Source organism: Myotis brandtii, unplaced genomic scaffold (assembly GCF_000412655.1).
Source record: "Myotis brandtii unplaced genomic scaffold, ASM41265v1 scaffold727, whole genome shotgun sequence".
In the NCBI taxonomy this organism is placed as follows: domain Eukaryota; kingdom Metazoa; phylum Chordata; class Mammalia; order Chiroptera; family Vespertilionidae; genus Myotis; species Myotis brandtii.
Window position 1 is genome coordinate 282080 of NW_005370872.1, and position 23217 is coordinate 305296.

General features: G+C 42.4%; 1 protein-coding gene across 11 annotated transcripts in view; it reads right to left on the bottom strand.

The window, feature by feature from the left end:
• Nucleotides 1–23217, bottom strand: part of LOC102255966 (nuclear body protein SP140-like protein) — a 71934-nt gene that overhangs the window by 36630 nt on the left and 12087 nt on the right. For 9 of the 11 annotated variants that reach the window (XM_014530190.1, XM_014530189.1, XM_014530187.1 and 6 more), the window contains exons 4-12: nucleotides 20633–20716; nucleotides 18706–18855; nucleotides 15383–15466; nucleotides 9319–9429; nucleotides 7714–7797; nucleotides 6856–6939; nucleotides 5027–5110; nucleotides 2468–2548; nucleotides 1283–1363 (exon numbers count right to left, since the gene is read on the bottom strand). In XM_014530190.1, coding sequence (XP_014385676.1) covers nucleotides 1283–1363; nucleotides 2468–2548; nucleotides 5027–5110; nucleotides 6856–6939; nucleotides 7714–7797; nucleotides 9319–9429; nucleotides 15383–15466; nucleotides 18706–18855; nucleotides 20633–20716 — 843 coding nt within the window. The remainder of the gene's footprint in view (nucleotides 1–1282; nucleotides 1364–2467; nucleotides 2549–5026; nucleotides 5111–6855; nucleotides 6940–7713; nucleotides 7798–9318; nucleotides 9430–15382; nucleotides 15467–18705; nucleotides 18856–20632; nucleotides 20717–23217) is intronic. The other 2 variants (XM_014530184.1, XM_014530183.1) reach the window with 2 other exon arrangements.

A 23217-nucleotide genomic window follows, 5' to 3' on the forward strand; every position in this document is an offset into this window, starting at 1 on the left:
CCAAACCCCCTGATCGCCCTGCGGCTCTGTGTGTGACAGGGGGCAGCGCCCCAACCCCCTGATCGGCCCTGCTCTGTGCATGACAGGGGGCAGTGCCCAACCCCCTGATTGGCCCTGCTCTGTGTGTGACAGGGGGCAGCGCCCCAACCCCCTGATCGGCCCTGCTCTGTGCATGACAGGGGGCAGTGCCCAACCCCCTGATTGGCCCTGCTCTGTGTGTGACAGGGTAGAGCCATAACCTCTCCATCAGCCCTGCCCCGAGTGTGACAGTGGTGGCGCCCCAACCCCCCTGATGGGCCCTGCTCTGTGCGTGACAGGGGGCAGCGCCCCAACCCCCTGATCGGCCCTGCTCTGTGCATGACAGGGGGCAGTGCCCAACCCCCTGATTGGCCCTGCTCTGTGCGTGACAGGGGGTGGCGCCGCAACCTCCCCATCGACCCTGCCTTGAGTGTGACAGGGGGCGGTGCCCCAACCCCCCAATCGGCCCTACCCTGAGCGTGACTGAGGGTGGCATCGCAACCTCCCGATCCGCCCTGCTCTGTGCATGACGGGGGGCGGCGCCCCAACTCCCCAATCGGCCCTGCTCTGAGCCTGACCAGGGGCTGCACCTAGGGATTGGGCCTGCCCTCTGCCACCCGGGAGCAGGCCTAAGCCAGCAGGTCGTTATCTCCCGAGGGGTCCCAGACTGCGAGAGGGCACAAGCCGGGCTGGGGGACCCCCCCCACCCAGTGCACAAATTTAGTCCTATATAATAAAATGGTAATATGCAAGTTGACCCTAACAGCGGAATGACCAGTTGCTATGACATGCACTGACCACCAAGGGCAGACCCTCAACACATAAGCTGCCCCCTGGTGGTCAGTGTGCTCCCACAGGGGGAGCTCTGCTCAGCCGCAAGCCAGGCTGATGGCTGCGAGCGCAGCTGTGGTGGTGGGAGCCTCTCCCGCCTCCTCGGCAGCACTAAGGATGTCTGACTGTGGCTTAGGGGAAAGGCCCTAAGCCATAGTAGGACATCCCCTGAGGGCTCCCAGGCTGCCAGAGAGATGTCTGACTGCCAGCTTAGGCCCCATCCCCCGGGGAGTGGGCCTAAGATGGCAGGTGGACATCCCCCGAGGGGTCCTGGACTGCAACAGGGTGCAGGCCGGGCTGAGGGGACTCCCCCCCCTCGCAACTGCCGAGTGCACAAATTTTCATGCACCAGGCCTCTAGTATCTTAATAAATGACAAAACTTCACAGACAGTGACTTTGGGTTTCAATGGGAAACAATCTCCCCTTCCTTACCTGGCTCACATCTGGGTGGGGAGCTCAAGTCTTCCTCAAGCTCTTCTCCATCACAGGGCTCCCAAGAGGCATTATTGTCCACTGCAGAAAGAGTTGAACTCCCTCAGAGGTCTCACAACCAGGAGGAAATGGGACAGCTGCTCCAAGGACCTCACCTGAGATCCAATCAAGCCCTGGTCTGCCTCTGTTCCCATCTCATTCACCTCCCTTTCCTGCTCTCTGCTTCTCAGTTACCTATAGACCTGTCTCCAGACATTTCTCCTCTGCACAAGGGGTATATTTGTGCATCTTTGATTTTGTGAGCTCTGCTCCCACTGACTTCTATCTCATTACTTTTCTATCTTCTTTTATCCTCAATGGTGATCTTGATCTCTTCTTTTCAGATTATTTTCTCTAGTTCTATTCTCCCAGGTCTCTCCAATCCCTACACCAGAATCTGGTCCTTGGCTCACTGTCTGGATTTCTTCCCTCCCTACTGACATGCTTTATTTGTGAAGTAGAAGTGTCTCAGCATCAAGTCTTGTTCTTTCCCTGGGAGCCTGCAAGTTCCCCTTTGGAATCTGACTGTGTCACCACATTAACCCCCACCAGCCTCACACAGCCATCACCTGTAGTGAAATACTTGGGACATGGGTCTCTGCTTATCCTCCTACTTTGATCTTGGGGGAAACAAGTATCCCATTTCCTTATCTCTAAGGAGGGACAGTAACAGCTTCCCTGGCTAAGTACTAAAGTTTGTGAGGAAGTCACATTTTCCCAAGTACTTTGAAAGAAAGAAGTGCTATGTAATACAATAATTTTATGAAAATATGAGGAAGAAAAACTGTAATTTGATCTTGAGACTCATTGGTTGTTGTTTTTAACAAGCAGATCTCAGAACCATGTTTCTTTTGAAGCCTACCCAAGGTTACAGCAACATAAAAAATTATTATTAATCACTAAATAAACACTACATTTTAATACTTTATATAGAAAATAAAGGTGGGCAGGGTTAAAATCACAGTATTGAGTCTTTAGTATCAATAAAAATAAAGAATGTGAAAAACGCTATCTTTCCTTGGTATTCATCTACCACAAAATGAATAGGTAACACACCTATTCTAACACTAAGGGTCCTGCTGTTCAGCTCTGGATTCAGCCTCCTGACACCCTTCAGCCAAGGGCTAGCAATGCCCCCTTCCTTACCTGGCTCACATCTGGGTGGGGAGCTCAAGTTTTCCTCGATCTCTTCTCCATCACAGGGCTCCCAAGAGGCAGTGCTGTCCTCTGCAGAAAGAATTGAACTTCATCAGAGGTCTCTGTATACAACCAGGGGGAATCATGGCAATTAAACTCATAGTGAACATGTAGGAAGCTCAGGTATCCCCTAACTAGGACTGTCCATGTCCCAGACCATCCTGGTCTGCCCTTTGCATTCACCTGTCTTGAAGATTGGCCCTCTTCTATCACTGTCCCCAGAGGCTGAGAACCATCCACCGTCTTCCTCCCTTCAGTACATCTAATCTTCTACTTCTTTCCCAGCCCCATTGCCTTTGCACATTGTTTCTGTCTCCACCCTGTTTCCTGCTGCCAGTGTCACTAGATGCTTCTAATTGTTCATAATGTGTTTCTGTTTCCCCTGCTCCTATCTCTTTTTCTCTTGAGCTCCTGACACTGCTCTTTGTTGACTTTTCTCATCTCACTTATCTCTGTCTCACTCCCTTTCAGGAAAGGCATCCTTGAAATAGTATAATATAACCTGATCGGGGAATGGGATAAGGAACAGAATAAGCCAAAGCAATACCACCCAACAAAAGGAAGAGTTGTTCAAAGGCCCACATATAAAAGAAAGATCAGAGCATTGCAATAACTGAAAATATTTATACTTTCATTAGAGATGAGGCAGAAGTCATAAGTTGGAGCCCCATGATGAATGGAAGGCAAAGAAATGCCCAGGAAGAAGGAAAACTAATTTAATCCAAGGGCAACAAAGGTCACCAGGTTTATGTGGGAAAATAATATGATCTGATTTACATTTTGCAAATAGCAATCATGCTAAAGTGAAGAAAATGGGTGGGCTGAGAGCAAGAGAAATGGGGAACTCCACACCCAGATGTGAGCCAGGTAAGGAGGAGGGGAATCCAACCCTGGAGAAGGAGGAGTTTCTGTCTCACAAAATAAAATGTTGGTTTCAATCTTGGAAGTGTCAGTTCCTGAAAGACATACAAATGGACAAGGTCTTGGGATAAATGCCATCAGTTCATAGATTGATGACCTTGGGAGACAGGTCTGCGTATCAGACATGCTCTTCAGACTCATTCTGTTACTGGAGAGTAGCTGAGGGTGCCAGGGAGAAGAGCATTATTCTGAGTATGTTATGGGAACTACTCTATCTGGGGAGACCTTAATCTTAAAACTCACTACTGAGATGCCCACTTTTGCTGGCAGATGCTTCTGTTTAGTGACTTGTACTTGAGCCTTACAGGATCCCAACTCCTCTCCTTTCTTCCTTATACAGCAGTTTTCACTCTTTGTTGATTCTAAAACTATTTTGATAGAACTCTTCCTCTCACGTAGTTCCCTTTGTGCTTCCTTCCACATTACTTATTATTTTGGGTATTTATTAGCCTCTCTATGTAATTTTTCTGGTTTTTAATCTCTGTATCTCATTTCTTTATTGAAATTATACCCTTTCTACTTTGTCTGCCACTTTCTTCTTTTCTATCTCTGAGTCTGGATGCCTGTAAAAATTCCCATTATCCTATCTAATAAACAGGTAATATGCAAATTGACCATTACTCCAACACACAAGATGGCTGCCCCCATGTGGACACAAGATGGCCGTCACAGGATGGCTGGCAGGGGAGGACAGTTAGGGGCGACCAGGCTGGCAGGGAAGGGCAGTTAGGGGTGACTAGGCAGGCAGGGGAGGGCAGTTAGGGGCAATTGGTATGGCAGGGGAGCACTTAGGCATTGATCAGGCTGGCAGGGGAGTGGTTAGGAGGTGATCAGGCTGGCAGGCAGATGCGGTTAGGGGCACTCAGGCAGGCAGGCAGGCAAGTGGTTAGGAGCCAACAGTCCCGGATTGTGAGAGGGATGCCCAACTGCCAGTTTAGGCCCAATCCCTGCAGGCCTAAACCAGCAGCCGGACATCCCCCAAGGGATCCCGGATTGGAGAGGCACACACACACACACACACATACTCGTGCATGAAATTCATGCACTGGGCCTCTAGTTTTATATATTTTCTTCATTCTCACAGGTCCCTTCTCCCAAACTGACAAAAAATCTTCCATTTCACATGGACCACAATGCCAGGGAGCCTACCCTAATCAGTTCTATCCTAACAGTCTAAAGAGCCTTTTTAAATTGCAAGCCTCTCAATCATTCACAAAACTTATTTCTGTGTTCCTGGTATTTCCAGAAGTAGGCTGAAAATGATCTCCTTACCTGATTTGCCATAACCTGCTGCTATCTGCATTTTGCATGCATTTAATAAAATTGTCCAGGCAAAGGCCCCAGCCCGCCTTTGGCATATTCTGTCTTTCTCTGTTCTCCATGAAGGGATCCCCACTCCTTCCAGTAGCTGAGCTCACCTTTATTCTTTGTCTCTCTCCTAGTTTGGAGAAAGCAAAGCAACCCCATCTGTATGAATGTGAAAATGAGGATGAAGATGGGAGGTTGGGAAAAGGGGAGATTTTTTTTCCTCTGCTGACCAAAAGACAAAGATACACTGAGGAAGCTTGGAATTTAAATCATAATTACCTTCTCCCTCAGCAGGTTGTAGGCTTAGCACCTTCTGTACTTCTCCTTCATTCGTCATTTCTGAAGCTTTGGGATCACATGTCACTGCAGAGAAACAAGAACATGATGGACCCTGGAGGGCGATCAGAAATGGACCTCAGGGTGTTTGTGCCCACCATGATGAGGACGTGGTGAGTCTGCCCCAAACATGGGTCCTGAGAGCCATGCCATCTTGTTCTGCTTTTTTGCCATCATATGACACCTCCTTCTCTCTGATTCTGGTCCTTCCTACAGCTCTGCATCCATGCATTTCTGTTTCCTCACTGTGCACTGTTTTGATAGTCAGCTTTTTCTCCCCATCTCTTCTTTTTAGGTCTAGTTTTTGGCTGTTGTTTTTTCAGGGATAGCATGTCATTTCTTCAATTATGTTTTCTATCTCTCTGATTCCAGATCTCTCTTAGCCCAGTTGGTTGGAGCATTCCTATATGCTCTCTCAGGGGTTTCCCTTCCCTACCCAATAACATTATTTTTTTTTCCTTAATTAAGGTCTTACATTGGAATCTGGGTGTACTACATGGGAACCTGCAGAATTCCTAGACTTCCTGATTCTCTTCTGACCCGCCCTGAACACCTGCAGGCTTCCCTAAACTGTCACCCTCGGTGACACACCAGGAACTCTTGTGCCACTCTTCTTTTTCTACTTTGACCTTAAAAACTGACCTGCATGACTTTCTGTGCTTTATTTCCTTGTCCATAAAATAGAGTTACAATAATTTGCATGTCTGTGTCTTAGGTTTTGTAAAGGTTAAAGGTCTTGCACAATCCAATAATCTTATGGAGACTGTCAGACACCTTGCATCCTTGTCTTCCACACCTGTTCTTTCTCATTTTCACCCTTTCCACCCGTCTCTTCTTCTTCTATTTCTACCTCTGATTCTTGCTGATGGAATCTCTTGGCACTTCTCTTTGTCCCAATTTGTTTCTTTTACCATGTCTGTCCCCACCTCCCTATTTTCCCTCCTGCTTCCCTAAGCCGTGTGTTATGTCTTTTCCCATCTGATTCTGCAGCTTTCCAGAACTATCAGTCAGAAAAGGCACCTTTGAGATAATATTAATTTCCACATAAATTTATCAAATTAATGAGCAGAATGGAAAGCAGAGTGGGGCAAAACAAACAAACACTGGTTCCCAGCACAGAGCTACACATGTGCAAAGGCTCAGATGAGAAAGAGTAGTCAAAAAATCAAAATTCCTGGCATTTACCCAAAGTTTTGAAGTGATAGCAGGAGAGGCAGGAAAGGAGGAGAAAGAATTGGTCTTTCTCTATACCAGTGGTTCCCCACCTTTTTTTTTTTTGGCCATACCCTACCTAAGCATCTGTAAAATCCTAATGCCTCTCCTGTGACCTATGATTTTTATTATTCAAAAAGTGAACTCCTATTAACATGGAGGAAACCTAAAAGTCCATTAACTTGGTCTAAACAAGCTTCCAAAAAACATGGCATCCATGAAAGAGAAAAATAAAAGAACAAAAGGAAAGTTGAAGTACTGAGGAAGAAATCACTAAGAAATTGTTTTAAAAAATAATATGAAGTGATATGAAAAAATAGCAAATAAAGTTTCAAAACATATAATAGAGAATTGAAATGCATAAAAATGTTGCAATATATATTTATATACTGTATATGAGGCCCCAAGAACCATAAGAAATACAAAAACTTCACTGTTAATAACTCACTCTCAAATTGCCCCTCTTAAAAATAAAATTGCTCTACCTTGGGAACCACTGCTCTATAATGACAAGAAAGTCCAGCTTTAATTCCAAAATAGAGCATTTAAATACTAATTACCGTCTCCATCATAAGGCAGTAACTTGGGCATTTCTTCTATTTCTCCTCTTTCATCCATTTGTAGATCAACAAGTTCCAAAGGCACTAAAGAGAGAATCAGGACCATGATGAACAATTGAGAGTCACCTGAACTCTACCTTGACGTGGTCATGTCCAGAGTGCATCAGAGCTCTGATGTTCAGAGGGTGGGAGAACTGCTCCTTGGGGATAAAAGTATGTTACACCAAACAAGCTTTGCTCTGCACCCCTGAGCACTTTGTTAGGCCTGTTTCCCCTTTCTCCTCTTTTTTATCCCTCTGACCCTATTTCTACACATTGCTGCATCTGCACGCCGAGGCTATTTGTGGATCCCTTTGACTATAACTTTCTATCCCTGACTTCTACCATCTCTGCATTTCTGTCTTCTTTCTCCATGATATTCTTCAGCTTTTTGCTCCATTGTGTTTCTACTTATTCTTTTAACTCACTTCCTCTTTGTTTTTCCTATACATAGTATTTCATTATTCCCATTCAATCCCTAAAGAGTGAGTTTAAAATTCTCTTTCTTCCCAAACTCTAAACTGGTAGTATTTAGATATCATATACATTTAGATCAAATTCAGCTTAATTAGACAACTCCATTGGATTCCACAAATCTACATATTTATTATTTTCTACTCTTCAATTGTCCTTCCAGGAGACCCTTCATTAAGGTGCTTACTCCTCCTTTCCTCCTTGCCTCCACATGCCCAGGGAGAGCAACCAGAGAGAAAGAGAAAAAGTATGAGCTTATGTCTGAGGGAAGGAAGGGAAGCTTCCCTTGTATATAGAAAATCAAACAAATATAGTGAGGTATTTAGTCATTTACAGCATGATTACCTCCCCCATTGACTGGAAGCAGTTTTGGTATCTCTTCAGAATCACCTCGTCTAGTCCTTTGGAGAGCTTCGTGCTCACAGGAAACTGAAGAGAAACACGGAAATGACCAACCAGTCATGGTGACCTGGGCATAGACTCAGAGAGCTCAGCTGAATCCTGGTGTTCAGCACTCAGGTGAGCTTCTCCTTGGGCAAAAGGTACAGCTGCTCCTATAGCCTTACTTTACCTCTTTTCCTTTGTGTTTTCCCTCAGTCACCTCATTTTCTGTCGCCACACACTTTGCTTCTGCACCATGAAGGATTGCTCACCTCCTTGACTTTCTGGCTTTCCTCTCAGTCCTTTATTTCTTCATTGTTCTTTATCACTTTTCCAGCTCATGGCTCCCTTTTTCTTTTTAGCTCTCTTGCATCCCTCATGGCAAGTTCCTTCCTACCATCTCTTTCTGCTCTTCCCTGTTCTTGCCAACAAAATATACTTGTTGAATGACAGTCTCCTTGCATCAGGCTCTGTTTCACTCCCTTGGTACGTGCAGACCTTATGGGTTCTCCTAAATGAACTCAGCACAGATGACCCTGGTTGCCCTGACCCTTTGTCAGCCCCACATGACCATAACCACACAGAGTCATCAAGGATTCTGGTCCACCAACTTGCTTGACTAATTTGAAATAGTAAAAGACCCTTCTATGTTTCAGATAAAATGACATCTTGTTTGCCAAAATTCTTTGAAAAATTAAATAACATAATGCAAAACTTTTGATAAAAATTATAATTTAGGTTTGAGGGCAATTGATCTGAAGGACCATGTTTCCTTTGAGGGTTTTCCAAAGTTAGGCACAAAATAATCCTATATAATAAAAGTCTAATATGCTAACTGTCCAGTTGTCCGGTCATCCATTCAACCAATCAGAGTGTAATATGCTACTGATATGCTAAGGCTGCTCAACCACTCCCTACGATGTGCACTGACCACCAGGGGGCAGACAGTTGACCGATTGATCAGTTGCTATGACATGCACTGATGACCAGGGGGCAGATGCTCCAACCGATAGGTTAGCTTGTTGCTGTGGTCCGGCTGATCAGGACTGAGGGAAATGGGCCAGACACACCCTGGAGCCCTCTTACAGTCCCTCCCCAGCTGGCCAACCTCCTGCATCCCTCCCCAGCCCCAATCATGCACCAGTGGGGTCCCTTGGCCTGGCCTGTGCCCTCTCACAATCTGGGACCCCTCAGGGGATGTCAGAGAGCCGGTTTTGGCCTGATTCCACAGGCCAGGCTGAGGGACCCCACTGGTGCATGAATTCATGCCCCGGGCCTCTCGTAACATTATAAACAATGAGAATAATACTTAGTTTTTATTCTGTAGGGAAGAGAAAGGGTGGGTAGGTATAAATTCAAGTCTTTAGTTTTAATAGATATAAAAAGCACCTTCTTTCTTTACATATTTGCACTAGAATATACATTTAGAAACATTAATATGACTCATGAAGTTTTATGGCACACTGAATCTTTTGACAGTGGAGTGTGTTCACAATTTGACGCATCAGGAAATGCCACTTCTGAAGTTAGCCACCTGCAGCCCAGAGCTGCCAATTTCCCCTTTCTTACCTGGTTCATGTCTCCGTGGGGAGCTCAAAGCTTCCTGGGGCTCTTCTCCATCACAGGTTACACAACAGGCCTTTCTGTCCTCTTCAGAAAGAATTGAAATCCCACTGGCATCTCAATTTATGACCAAGAAGGAATCACCACAAGAAAATAATGAGAAAACCAAGAAGGTTGATAATCTGGAATGCCCCATTCTGCAAAATGACCCAACCTAAAGGTTAACTTTGCTTCAGTAGTTTTCCTATAGATTGAGACTGATTCACTCATCATGGGGAAAAGTTCTCATTCTCTTTATCTTCCCTTCCCATTTCATTCTGTACATTTTATCAAGATCTGCCTGTTTCTTTCTGCTGGTGTCTCTTGGAGCTTCTCTTTCTCTTGGTGTCTTTCTCTCCTCTCCTCTCCTCCTTTTGCTCTCTTGCTGTGATACTGCTTTTTCTCTCCTACCCTTTGTCTCGCAGTTGTTCTTTCTACCTTTCTCTCTCTCTAAAAAATAAAATAAAATAAAGTCTTCTCTGAGAGAGTCTGTTTTAAACAAGTTTTAACCAGACTAGAAAGGGTAATTGGATGGTAGTGGAACAAAAAGACTGTTCTAAAAAGACATATGAGAAGGCTCAGAAATGAAAGAAAAATTTAACACTTAAAATGATTTGGAAAGAAGGTTTTTGCTATGTTGAATAGTGTAGGAGGCAGGTAATGAGGCTGGGGAAATAGGCAGTGGCTCATTGTGGATGACTCTGGATGCCGCTGAAATACGTAATCTTCATCTATTAATGAGATAAGTACAAAAATAATACAATCTAATTTTTATTTTCAAATGTTCTATCTAGCTAAAATGTAAAGAACTTATTTCATGGGAGCAAGATTAGAAAGAGATGAGCAGGTGGCTGTTGTTCTGAGAACCATGACTCAGATCTGGATTAGAGACTTGTGCATGGGGATGTGAGAGAAGGACAGGTGGGAGATATTCTGAAAATCAAATGACTAGGTTAAGCGGGACACGGGCATGTACTTGAGGGCAAGAGCAGTCATGGTGACTCCTAGGTTTGAAAAACCATGGGACCATAATGATCCCTTACTGAGAGAAGAATGCTGAGCAGGGCTTAGGTCAGGGCTTAGATCTTTGCTATGGAATCATGTGCACTAATAAATGTTACAAAGATAACTCTTTTAATAAATCCTGACAGCTGCAGAAAAAAAATATATTCCTAAAATATGAGAACCTAATATATTGCTTTATTTAGAGTCTGACTATACAAGAGGATTTTAAAACATAAATACCAGACTTTTAAAAAATATTTTATTGGTTTTTTTACAGGGAGGAAAGGAGAGGGATAGAGAGTTAGAAACATTGATGAGAGAGAAACATCGATCAGCTACCTCCTGCACACTCCCCACTGGGGATGTGCCCGCAACCAAGGTACATGTCCTTGACTGGAATCAAACCTGGGACCCTTCAGTCCGCAGGCTGACACTCTATCCACTGAGGCAAACCGGTTAGGGCCAGACTTTTATTTTGTCAGATTCAGTTCCTTTGCTAGATCCTTAAGCCAGCAATGCCGCTATTCAAATTCATATTTTGTAATTTCTGAGTTAGTCATAAAAATCAGTCTTATTTTGTATGTTTTACTTCTGTACTTTATTATTTCATGTTTTATTGATTTTAAAGAGAGAGAGAGAGAGAGAGAGAGAGAGAGAGAAGGAGAGGGAGTGAGGAAGAACCAAGATGGCAGCATAGGTAAACACCTGTACTTACTGCCTCCCACAACCACATCAAAATTACAACTAAAATACAGAACAGCTATCATCCAGAACCACAGGAAAGCTGGCTGAGTGGAAGTATTACAACTAGAGAGGTAAAGAAGAAAGTACACTGAGACTGGCTGGAGGTGCGGAGGCATGGAACAGGTTGCAGGTTGGTCTGACACCCGGGTGTGCTGCTTCTTTAATCGGGAGGGAGATGACCTCTTCAGAGGCTGCCTGGAGGAGCGAGGGATCCCAGCCCCACACCAGAGCCCCAGCCCAGGGTCCCAGAACTGGGGAAAAAAGTCCCTACCGTCCTTAAGAACTATGGACTATAAAAACCAGTGTGAATTGGGGCTGAGTGAACTGAATTTACAAGTTCCCACTTCCTCGGAGCTCCAGTGCTTGGTGAGGCTCTAGGGGACCCAGACACATACAGGGAGAAACTGGACTGTCTGGACAGGAACTTGGGGGTGGCTTTCTTCCAGACGGAAGTGCTCAAAGCGGTCATTGTTCCTGTGCTGAAACCTCCCAGATGCATGGCTGACTGGCAGCCACTTCTGTTTGCTCTGCCCTGGTGATTCCCTGAGACCCCACCCTACCCAATTTACAACCCCACCCAAGCTGTGAGCAGTGGCTTTTGTATATGAATGGCCTGTCCTTTCCCAGGCAAAAAACCTGTTAAACAAGCTGCAACTGGGTCAGGGAGCCCAAAACCTATCAATAAAAGGCCCAAAAACCAGCACCAGCACCAGCCTGCCTTGATTTACAGCTGGGCCTCATCCAGCCACTTCCAAACCCAATACAAAGAGGAGGAATCTGCAGATCTCTCTGTAGCTCCTGCTGGATAGCCCCAGGCAGTAGCTGACTTTACATCTCCCTGGAGTCCCAAGAGCCAGTGTACCAGTGGTCAGTGTGAGACCATACCAGATTACAACTCTTCACATCCATAAGCAACACACTCAAGGGGCAGACTCAGTGAGCACCAAAGCCCCACTGAAGCAAGTCCTGCTCCATAAGGGTGACTCCTGCACAGCAGCTCTCCCACTGTAATCGCAGCTGGACCCCACAGCCAACTGGCCTGGAAGTCAATTCCTCCCAGTAACACCAACAGCAATCAAAGCTCAACTACAACAAAACTGTGCACACAGCCCACAAAGGAGTGCACCAAGAGTGTCTACCTCAGGTGATTGGGGAGGCTGAGCCACTGGGTCTATAGGACACCTACTACACAGGGCCACTCTATCAACTCAAAGAGACTTAGCAGCTACCCAATACACAGAAACAAACACAGGGAAGCAGCCAAAATGCAGAGACAAAGAAACATGTCACAAATAAAAGAAATGGAAGAAAGCAAACTACTGGATATAGAGTTCAAAAACCATTGTTATAAGGTTACTCAAGAGTCTTCTAGAAACCTCTGAGGAACTTAGTGAGACTTTCAAGGATCTTAATGAGAATGCCAAAAAAAAAAAAAAAAAAGGAAAAGGACCAGTGAGAAATTAAGCATACACTGACTGAAATAAAGAATAATATACAGAGATTTAACAGTAGATTAGAGGATCTGGAGAATCAAATCAATAATTTGAAATATGAGGAAGCAAAAAACACCCAACTAGAAGAGCAAAAAGAATCCAAATATATGAAAATAGTGTGAACTTCAAGTGTACCAACATCTGAATTATAGGGGTGCCAGAAGAAGAGAGAGAGCAAGATACTGACAACTTATTTGAAGAAATAATGACAGAAAACTTCCCCTACCTGGTGAAAGAAATAGACTAACAAGTCCAGGAAGTACAGAGAACCCCAAACAAGAGGAATCCAAAGAGGACCACATCAAGACACATCATAATTAAAATGCCCAGGGCAAAAGACAAAGAGAAAATCTTAAAAGCAGCAAGAGAAAAACAGTTAGTTACCTACAAAGGAGTGCCCATACAACTGTCAGTGATTTCTCAACAGAAACTATGCAAGCCAGAAAGGAGTGGCAATAAATATTCAAAGTGATGAATAGCAAGAATCTTCAACCAAAAATACTCTACCCAGCAAAGGTATCATTTGGAATTGAAGGTCAGATAAAAAGCTTCACAAACAAGAAAAAGCTAAAGGTGTTCATCACCACCCAACCAGCATTATATGAAAAGCTAAAGGGTATTCCTTAAGAAGAGGAAGAAGAAGAAAAAGGTAAAGATAAATAATATGAACAACAAAGTGACAACAAATACATATCTGTCAATAAGTTCATCTAAAAATTAAATGAATAAGAAATCTGATGAACAGAATAAACTGGTGAATGGAATAGAATCAGGGGCATAGAAATGGAACAGACTGATGATTCTCAGAGGGAAAGGACTGTAGGGGGTGTGTGAGAAGAGATTAGACAAAGATCTTATATGCATGTATGCATTACCTATGGACAAGACAATAGGTGGCGAGGGCCTGGGGTGGGGTGGGAACCGGGTGGAGGGAAGCTATGGGAGGAAAAAAAGAGGGACATCTGTAATAATCTCAACAATAAAGATTAATTTTTAAAAAAGAAAAGGAGAGGGAGAGAGAGAGAAACATGGATAAGAGAGAACTCACTTCTGTACTTTAAATGAGCAAAAACTGTCCCCTTTTCATCAATGCTATTATTCTGAATCAATTTTCCACTTTAAATCAACTAAATTCTGAAAGGGAGAGAATTTATCAGGAATTTGAAAACTGAAGTTTTAGAAATATTTTGCATAAAGGCTGTATCATTGGAATTAGTGGGAAGCCTTACTTGTTATTTTGAGGCTACTGCAGTCATTTAGTGTTTATGATTAGATTAGTCTTGCAGTCATACCTTATAACTCTTAACATCTCAAAAAAATAGTAAGTGAGAAGCTTTGAGTGCCAGCAAAGCCATTTTGTCATTCCATAAATCAACATTAAAAATAACGTTCCATTCCTCTATCTGTAAAACTTTCACATTTTTCTTTTCTCATATTTCTTTTAAATAAAATTCCTCTTTATTAGTCTATATGCTTTCAGGTCTAGAATTGCCTCATTTAAGGTTCTTGAAAAAATTCAAGTGCAGATCTCTATCAGATCCCTGGTCCTCAGGTCCATGGGTAAATGGAATCTGAGATAACCTGGGTGGAGATTTGGAATATTCAGGAAAAGCCAGTTGCAATCTGAGTATTTTGCAAGGGCAACTTTGATAATTAAGGACAGTTCCATCTGAAACCTCACAGCTAATGTGGTCAACTCTTGTATCCAAAGATGCTTATACCTCAAACCTACTATGTCCTAGTCCAGTGATGGCGAACCTATGACACGTGTGTCAGAGGTGACACGCAAACTCATTTTTTTGGTTGATTTTTCTTTGTTAAGTGGCATTTAAATATATAAAATAAATATCAAAAATATAAATCTTTGTTTTACTATGGTTGCAAATATCAAAAAATTTCTATATGTGACATGGCACCAGAGTTAAGTTAGGGTTTTTCAAAATGCTGACACGCCAAGCTCAAAAGGTTCACCATCACTGTCCTAGTCTGTGCCTCTCTTTCCATTATCCTCTTTCACTCTCAACCTATTTTCTATCCATTTTCCTTTCATTCTTTTTCCACATGTTGCCTTTGTACTTCTCCCCAACTTTCCCTATTTCTTAGTATTTCTTTTCTTCTCCATCTCTCCCTTTCTAGATGTTTTTTCTCTCAATTTTGATCTCTTATCATTGAACAATTTTTTTTTTGCTTATCTGTTCTATGGTGTCTTATACTTTTTCCTTTTTCATCTATCTCTGACTTTACCTTGACTTTCTGTCTGCCAATATTGTTTTAACTTTTGTCTCTCCATGTGATTTAATCCTCCAGGTTCCCTTCTCTCATCATCTCCAAAAGTCTCCTCTTGGACTGTGACTACAAAACCAGGGACCTCCAACTGGACAGTTGCATAATGAGGGTTTCCCATGTGAAACGGACATGTCACATTATTTCAAAGGTACTCTAAATTGTTCTGGGAAGTTAATTGAAAATTATCCCCATCCCAACCTGGAATGGTAGAATTGCATGTTCTCTTTAAAAAACTGGATCCATTCATGTAATTTGTCATATATTGCTGTCTGTTTACCTTTTCTAATTTCTCTTTTTATGTATTTCATCAATAGATACTCTGTCTACTCAGAAGCTCAGATTCCTTTTCTCCTGGTCTCTCTCACATCTGTGGACAGATAAGGACTTATAGGAAAAGTGGGGCCAGCACAGGCCTAGAATAGGAAATAAAATGTCATCTTTGCTTCCACGAGGTCAAGAAAACAAAGATTTAATACTGAATTGATAAGTTAAATGATAGTTACCTTGTCCATCATGTGGCAGCAAGCTGGGTCTATCTTCTAACCCTCTTGCATTATTCACTTGGACAGGTGACTGTTCACAGCACACTGAAGAGAGTAACAAGAAAATGACAGAACACAGTGATCAGAGAAGAGACCTCTGTGTGCTCAAGCTGAACTCTAATGTTCAAGCACCAAAGACTACACCCAACAGAGCCTTGTTCCCCTTTTTCACTGAGATGCACATTACTTGATCAAAAAACAGTTGTGTAACCAACATCACAGTCTACATTTGGAACATTTCAGGGGGGTGGGTGGAGGTAAAAAAGGGTATAGGGGGGATAAATGGTGATGGACGAAGACTTGAGTTGGGGTGGTGAACACACAATACAATATACAGATAATGTTGCATAGAATTGTACACCTGAAACCTATGTAATTTTATTAACCAATGAAATCCCAATGAATTCAATAAAAAGGTAAATAATTAAATAAATAAAGCGGGGGGGGGGGGGGAGAAAGGACCCTATGCTATAAAGAACATGGCCTTGCCAAAAGAGTGGTCTGGTTTTTTGTCCTGGCTCTTGGAGGTAACTTCTAAACCCTTGGAAATTCCCAAGTGACAGACAGAAGTGTCTTTGTTATTCATAGTGGGCTCCTTGGACCACACCTGATAGTTTATGTTAATAAGATGACTAAGGGTAGGGCCAGCCATACTAGATAGATTTTCTGTGTGGGTTGGCCACATTAGAAAGACTAACCATGTGAAGTGAGGTGGGGGTTAAAGATTCAATTCAACCCCAATTCAATCAATCATTCTATATAATAATATGCTAAGTGCCTGGTTGTCAGGTTAGTCATTCAACCTACCAAAGTGTAATATGCTAATGATATGCTAAAGCTACTCAACTGCTCACTATGACATGCACTGACCACCAGGAGGCAGACACTCTGACTGGTAGGTTAGCTTGCTGCTGGTGTCCTGACTGAGTGAGATGGGCCAGACATGCCCTGGGGCCCTCCCGCAGTCCCTCCCTAGCTAGCCAACCTTCCGCATCCCTCCCTGGGCCTGATCATGCACCAGTGGGGTCCCTCGGTCTGGCCTGTGCCCTCTCACACTCCAGGACTCCTTGGGGGATGTCAGAGAGCCTGTTTTGGCCTGACAGCAGAATGACCGGTCACTATGATGTGCACTGACCACCAGGAGGCAGACGCTCAATGCAGGAGCTGCCCCCTGGTGGTCAGTGCATTCCCACAGGGGGAGCACCACTCAGCTGGAAGCCGGGCTCACGGCTGGCGAGCACAGTGGTGGTGGCGGGAGCCTCTCCCCCTTCTGCAGCAGTTGGAAATCCCCTGAGGGCTCCCAGACTGTGAGAGGGCACAAGCTGGGCTGAGGGACCCTTCCCCCCCTGAGTACACAAATTTTGTGCACTGGGCCTCTAGTACTTATATAATAAAGCCCTAATAAAAACTCTGAATACCAAAGTGTGGGTGAGCTTCCTGAATTGATAATATGCATGGAATATTGTTGGCAATCTTCTGTGTGCATGGTTACACATCAATGTCATGTGGGTAATGCATCTTGAGAAAAATGGAAGCTTTGAGGTTGGAACACTTTGGAGGCCTCCCAGACTAATTGTTGGCTAATTTTAATGTATCTTTTTCCTGTAATAAATGTAACTGTGAGTATAGTTTGAATTGCTTCTTATTATCACCAACATGTGGTGTTTTCAGTCTATTTAACTTTAACATTTCTGGTGAATAAATTGTAGTTTGTTGTGGTTTTAAATTTGCACTTTCCTAATGATTAATGACATAGTATACTTTATGTTCTTGTTGGTCATGTTATAGCTTCTGCATAAAGTGTCTGTTCAAGTCTTTGGTCTATTTTTTGAATTAGTGGTGTGTCTTTTTATTATTTGTTCCTAGGAGTTTTTCAAATATTCCGGGTAAAACCTTTTGTCAGGTATGTATATTGTACATATTTTCTCTCATTCTCTCAACATGCCTTTCTTTTTCTTAATGATGTCTTTGGATAGCAAAAGTTTTTAGTCTTGATGAAGTCCAATTTACCAAGTTTTTGTTTTACAACCCATGTCTTTTGTGTCCTGTATAACAAAATTTTGCCTAGTTAAGTTGCAAAGATACTCTCCTGTGTTTTCTTCTAGAACAGTGATGGCAAACCTTTTGAGCTCGGCGTGTCAGCATTTTAAAAAACCCTAACTTAACTCTGGTGCCATGTCACATATAGAAATTTTTTGATATTTGCAACCATAGTAAAACAAAGACTTATATTTTTGATATTTATTTTATATATTTAAATGCCATTTAACAAAGAAAAATCAACCAAAAAAATGAGTTTGTGTGTCACCTCTGACACGTGTGTCATAGGTTTGCCATCACTGTTCTAGAAGCTACATAGTTTTAGCCTTGACTTTTAGATTTGTGATCCAACATGAATTATTTTTGTGAATGGTGTGAAATAGGAGTGAAGGTTCATTTTTCCATGTTTGCTCTGCCTCTTTTCAGTCTTTTTACAGCTCATTCTACTTTTCTCCATTTCTCACAATTTTAGTTCTAGTCAGTCTCCCATTGCTGCCTCTGCCTGAGAAACTATTTGTGCATCCTTAGTTATGAGGGCTTCTCTCTCCTTGGCACTCCTATCACTTTGTGTTTTTGCCTCTGTCTTCCCCAAGGAGGCTTCCAACTCTTTCCCCTTTGTCTCTAGTTTTTCCCTTCCAGATCCCTCTATGCTATTTGAGCATCCTACCTTTTCTGTCTCTTTGTGCTTTTCCTCCTCTCTCCTTTTCCATATAAACTGGAGACCTTTTTTTGGTAAATACATCTCCTTACATTAGACTCTGGACTACTCTTCTGCCCTATTTCAGGCTCCTTGGGACCTCCTTTCTGAATTATAACCACACTAGAGGCTCAATGCACGAAGATTCGTGCAAGAACAGGTCTTCCTTCCCCTGGCTGCTGGAACCGCCTTCACTAGAGCCCCAGCTGCCTTTCTGCCTTCGTTTGGGCCTGGAGCCACCTTTCCGCCTTCCCACACTGCCCAGAGGCCCAGAGCAGCTGGGGTAGTGTGGGACGTCTGCATCGTCGCCATGGCAACAATGCAAGCATCCCACCCCGCCCCCAGCCAATTGGTGCCTGCGTATGCAAATTAACCCACCATCTTTGTTAACCCACTACTCCTGATTGGCTTGTGGGCATCGTGAAGGTATGGTCAATTTGCATCTTTCTCTTTTATTAACGTAGATGACACAGCCCTTTCCCTCTCCCCATATGTGCTAGATTCACTCAGAGTCATCCAGGTGAATGTTGGACTGAGTCAACCTTACCTATTTGTTGAGATTCTTGAGCAGGTTCATTTGTCATTTCCTGGGTTTGTATTGAAGTATTTAGGTCATGAGATGAATCTTCTTCCTTTATACTCATTTGCTGTCCATCACTGAGATACTCTGAGATTCCAGCTCCAGGTAGGGCTTCAGCTGGATCACATTAGGAGTATTGAAGAATTTGTTTTCTCTAAACCTCTTTTACTCTACTAATATCTACTACTAATCCCTCCACCACCCCATTCTCCTTTCCCCTACCCTAGCAGTAGATGACTCTCTAAGCATACTTTTGATATATTTTGTACTTTTTAATGTACACTTTATACTCTTAGAAATTTGTCTGTATTCAAAATAAGTATGATTATTAAAATAAATCCAAATTTTATATAAATATATTAATACAGTTAAAAATGTATAATACCTGAGGTGTCCATCCAAATTAAAGAATACATATTAAATGGCAAAGCTGACTATATTCTTATGGTTTTTCTTACATTGACTATTTCGAAGGGAAAATATCAACATTTAACAAATAAATAAATTTATTGTAGACCATTTGGCCTAAGAATGACCTTTTCTTGGGCTTTAAAGCTGTTTCATTCACTGCTACTCTAGCCTGAAAAATAATTTTTTCTTCAGTGGGTGTCTGAGAAAAGAAATCTCAAAGTGTAGAGCACTGACTAAATATCTAGTTGTTGCAGTCAGGTATACATTATAATAACAGTAGTAAACACAGAGCAATTACTTTGTGCCATGAATTATTGGGCTAGTTTGTGCCAAAAATGACTAAGTGCTTTGTGTAAATAAAGTCATTTAATTCTTACAACAATATTATTTTAGATACAGATACAGATTTACAGGTGAGGCTATTCAAACACGGAAATTAAGTAACTTGCCCAAGTAAGCAAATGGTACAGCCAAGATTTAAACCTGGCAGTGGGGTCTCAGAGTCTTTGCTCTCAACCAGGTGGAGAGGAAGGTTTGAGTCCTAGATAGCCCAATTGCTATTTATCTGACATGCACACAGCACTAACTATCCTCCCTCACATTTCACTTCTTCTCCTGAAAAATAGGAATAATGAACCCCCTATGATAGCATTGTTATGAGGATTAAGAGAGATGCTACATATAAAGATATATCTGGGCTATAGTGACTTTGCTATAATGACATTAATAATTTTCAGTATTAATGTCTTATGCATTATAATTTAATGATTAGTTATTAGTAATAATACAAATGAAAGGGTGATTAAAAAGTTAGAATTGGTGGTTATTGGTTACAATTGTACATAATTCATATGTGAGCATTAAACGAGTTGATCCATATGAAGTGCTGACCTTATACCTAGTGGTCCATAAAAGTTAAGTGTTGTTACTACCATCATTGTTAAAATTCTTACTGCCCTTTATTCTCTTCTCCCCTTTTTACTCCTTTCCTTTTTCCTCTCTTCTTTTCTACACGGCACGGCTCCTACTTTCTCTTCTACACACAATTACTACTCACTCTCTTCCTCTATTTTCCTATATTATTAGGCATATTTACAACAGTAGCTTCTTTTGACATACCAAAGCCTTCTTATTTGGACATGTTACAAAGGACCAAACCCTTACTCCTTCCCAGATCCACTGAATTCCTAACTCACAAATACTGCAGTCAGTTCTTCCCTTAATTCTGCCTTTTGTTCAGAGTAAGATCTCTCTTGAGTGTATGTTCCAACTTCTTAGTTGTTATTTCTGTCTGAAATATTATTGGATTCCACGTCTGGTTGGTTAATTGGGAATCCATACAATACACCACTGCTCTGGCTTCCAATCTCCTTCTGCATCCCTTCCCCAGGGTATACTCTCCCTCAGGAATGCAGTCTCCTGATCTGTGATCTCCTTTCCTCTTAGTAGATGAGAAAACATGTTTCTATCAAGTCATAATTACCTTGTTCATAGCTTTGTTGGCAGTTGAGCATCTCTGTTGTTTCTTCACCATCAATAGCTTGGTCATGGAATGTATCATGAAGCACTGAGAAGAGGAAAGAAAAGGCAATTATAGGTCTCTGGCAGTGACCAGGGGATGCATCTCACAGTTGCACATCCAAGTACATTCTGGACTCCAGTAATTCAGAGGGAACCTTCCAGCTCTCAGGGAACCCTGGGCTTTTGTGGGTCTCACACAACCTGTGATTTGATGTTGTTCCTGGAATCCTATAGCTGTTCCACACAGAGATGCACCTCTCAAGGTTTAAAAATGATGGACAGTGGACAAGTTGTAAATCAGGGTTAAACCCCTTCAGAATAACCATAGAATGGTGAAAGCCAATTTAAAGTAAATAATGTGTTTTGTAAATTCTACATTAGGAATAGAGAAGAAGAACAGGTATTTCCTTAGGAGAAATGTAATGTTTATAGTGAAATAGACCTACTTTAAAAAAAAAAAAAAGCCCCTACATCTTTAAGGATGGAGAATTTAAAAGGAAGAAAGGAAGAAAGGAAGGAAGAGAGGGAGAAGGAAGGAAGGAAGGAAGGAAGGAAGGAAGGAAGGAAGGAAGGAAGGAAGGAAGGAAGGAAGGAAGGAAGGAAGGAAGGAAGGAAGGAAGGAAGGAAGGAAGGAAGGAAGGAAGGAAGGAAGGAAGGAAGGAAGGAAGGAAGGAAGGAAGGAAGGAAGGAAGGAAGGAAGGAAGGAAGGAAGGAAAGAAGGAAGTAGATCTTGGGTCAGGGAAGATTATCTGGTTACAAAGAAAGAGATATAAAACTAAAAAGAAACTAGAACTTCCCCACGGTGGAATGAGTGGGAGGAATCCAGGAAACAAAAGGAAGATACTTTCTCTAAGGCAGAAACAAGAATAATATTTTCTTTTCTAATTATTATTAATTTTCACCTGAGGTTATCTTTTTATTAATTTTGAGAGAAAGAGAGAGAGAGAGAAACATCAAACATTGATGTGAGAGAAACATAGTTAGGTTGCCTTCCTTATGTGCTCAATTGGGATTGAGCCCATAAACTTTTTGTTGTACAGGATGACGCTCCGACAAACTGAGCCACCTGGTCAGGGCAGGAATGAATATTTTCTGAGAGGCACAAACCGGAAGTGAATATAGCACAGCTGTACCAGTGACCCAGGAAGTGGTACAAGAAGTTCAAGAATTCAGTCCAGGCACTGCACTTCAAAGATGCATGCTGAGGTAACTCAGAAAACAGATGAAAAAAAGCAAGACTTCCAAGACATGAGGAAAAACACCCAAGAAATACAGAAAGATGCTGGCCTAGAAGGACAGGTGACTGGAGCAGACTTTCTGGGTACAAATCCCACTGGGGGATCAGGGCACTAGTGAGGGGATGAAGGTGGAAATTTCCTACCAGAACAACAGATGCATTTGCCACACCAAGGACATGTTGACTTCATGTCCAAGCAAAGTCTGGAGGAGGACATGCCATATAAATGCTGTAGGGTCTAGAGAACATAAAGGGAGACCCCAAGCACAGGCATTTCAAAAATGAGGGGTCTTCTCTACACCTGCATGCCACCCTTCTAAAAGCTTGGGGTTTGGGCTGAAGACCCACAGCTCCCATGTACATCTGGGCCTGGGAGGTACCAGCAGCAACCTACTCTGGGGGCAAGTGGGCAGCTGCACTGGGCCAGGCAGTGAGTAGCGCAGCCATATCCCTGCTAGAGAACCCCAGGAACTTACATGTGTGATGTGGGTGCTGGGGCCAAGGTAGGGGTAACCCCACAATCCATGGAAAGAATTACACACCCTAAGATGTAGGGAGTAAAGGAAACTGCCATTCTATTTATACCCATGATCCAGGGACATGCTTAAAATTTGTGACAAAGTATTTGATTTCTTCAATCCTTTCTCTGACTGAGATATATCATAGTGTGAAAATGAGGTGGCTCTTATTATCAAGATATGGCTTCCACAAATCAACACATCCATTCTTTACACTGACTTCTTTTACTTTTTCTCTTTAAAAATCTTTATTACTTCTTTATTTCTTTCCTTGGCACAGAGTCTTGGACCCTCAAAAATTCTTTCCAACTTTCCTTTTCAGAATTAGCTTCCTAACACTCTTTCCTATGTTCTATTTCTTTAGCCAGAGAATACTTTAAGTTTCTTTTGCATTTTGTAGCTTTCACATGCTGCCCCTCCCTATGTATGGGTATGTGCTGATGGACTCTTGTGACTTCTCCACTCTTTGTTTTGAGAAGTTAGTAAAGGTCTGAATTTAAGTACAACTTTTCTAATACAAAGGAAACCTTTTCATTTTTTAACATTTCTGAAAATATCAGAGAGGGTTTTCTTCTTTCTTATAAAGGAGCATAATTCATATCTTCTGCCCATACAGTAGAGACTCAAATACTGTGGTTTTTAACACCAAATTCAAGCCATGACTGAGGAATCATTTATGGGATTTCTTGGTTAACCTTTGTCACCCCACTATGTGTGAGCTCCATGAGAACACAGGTATGTGTTTTCTTCAACTTATGCTTACCATGTAGTGGTTACTCAAAATAATTATCA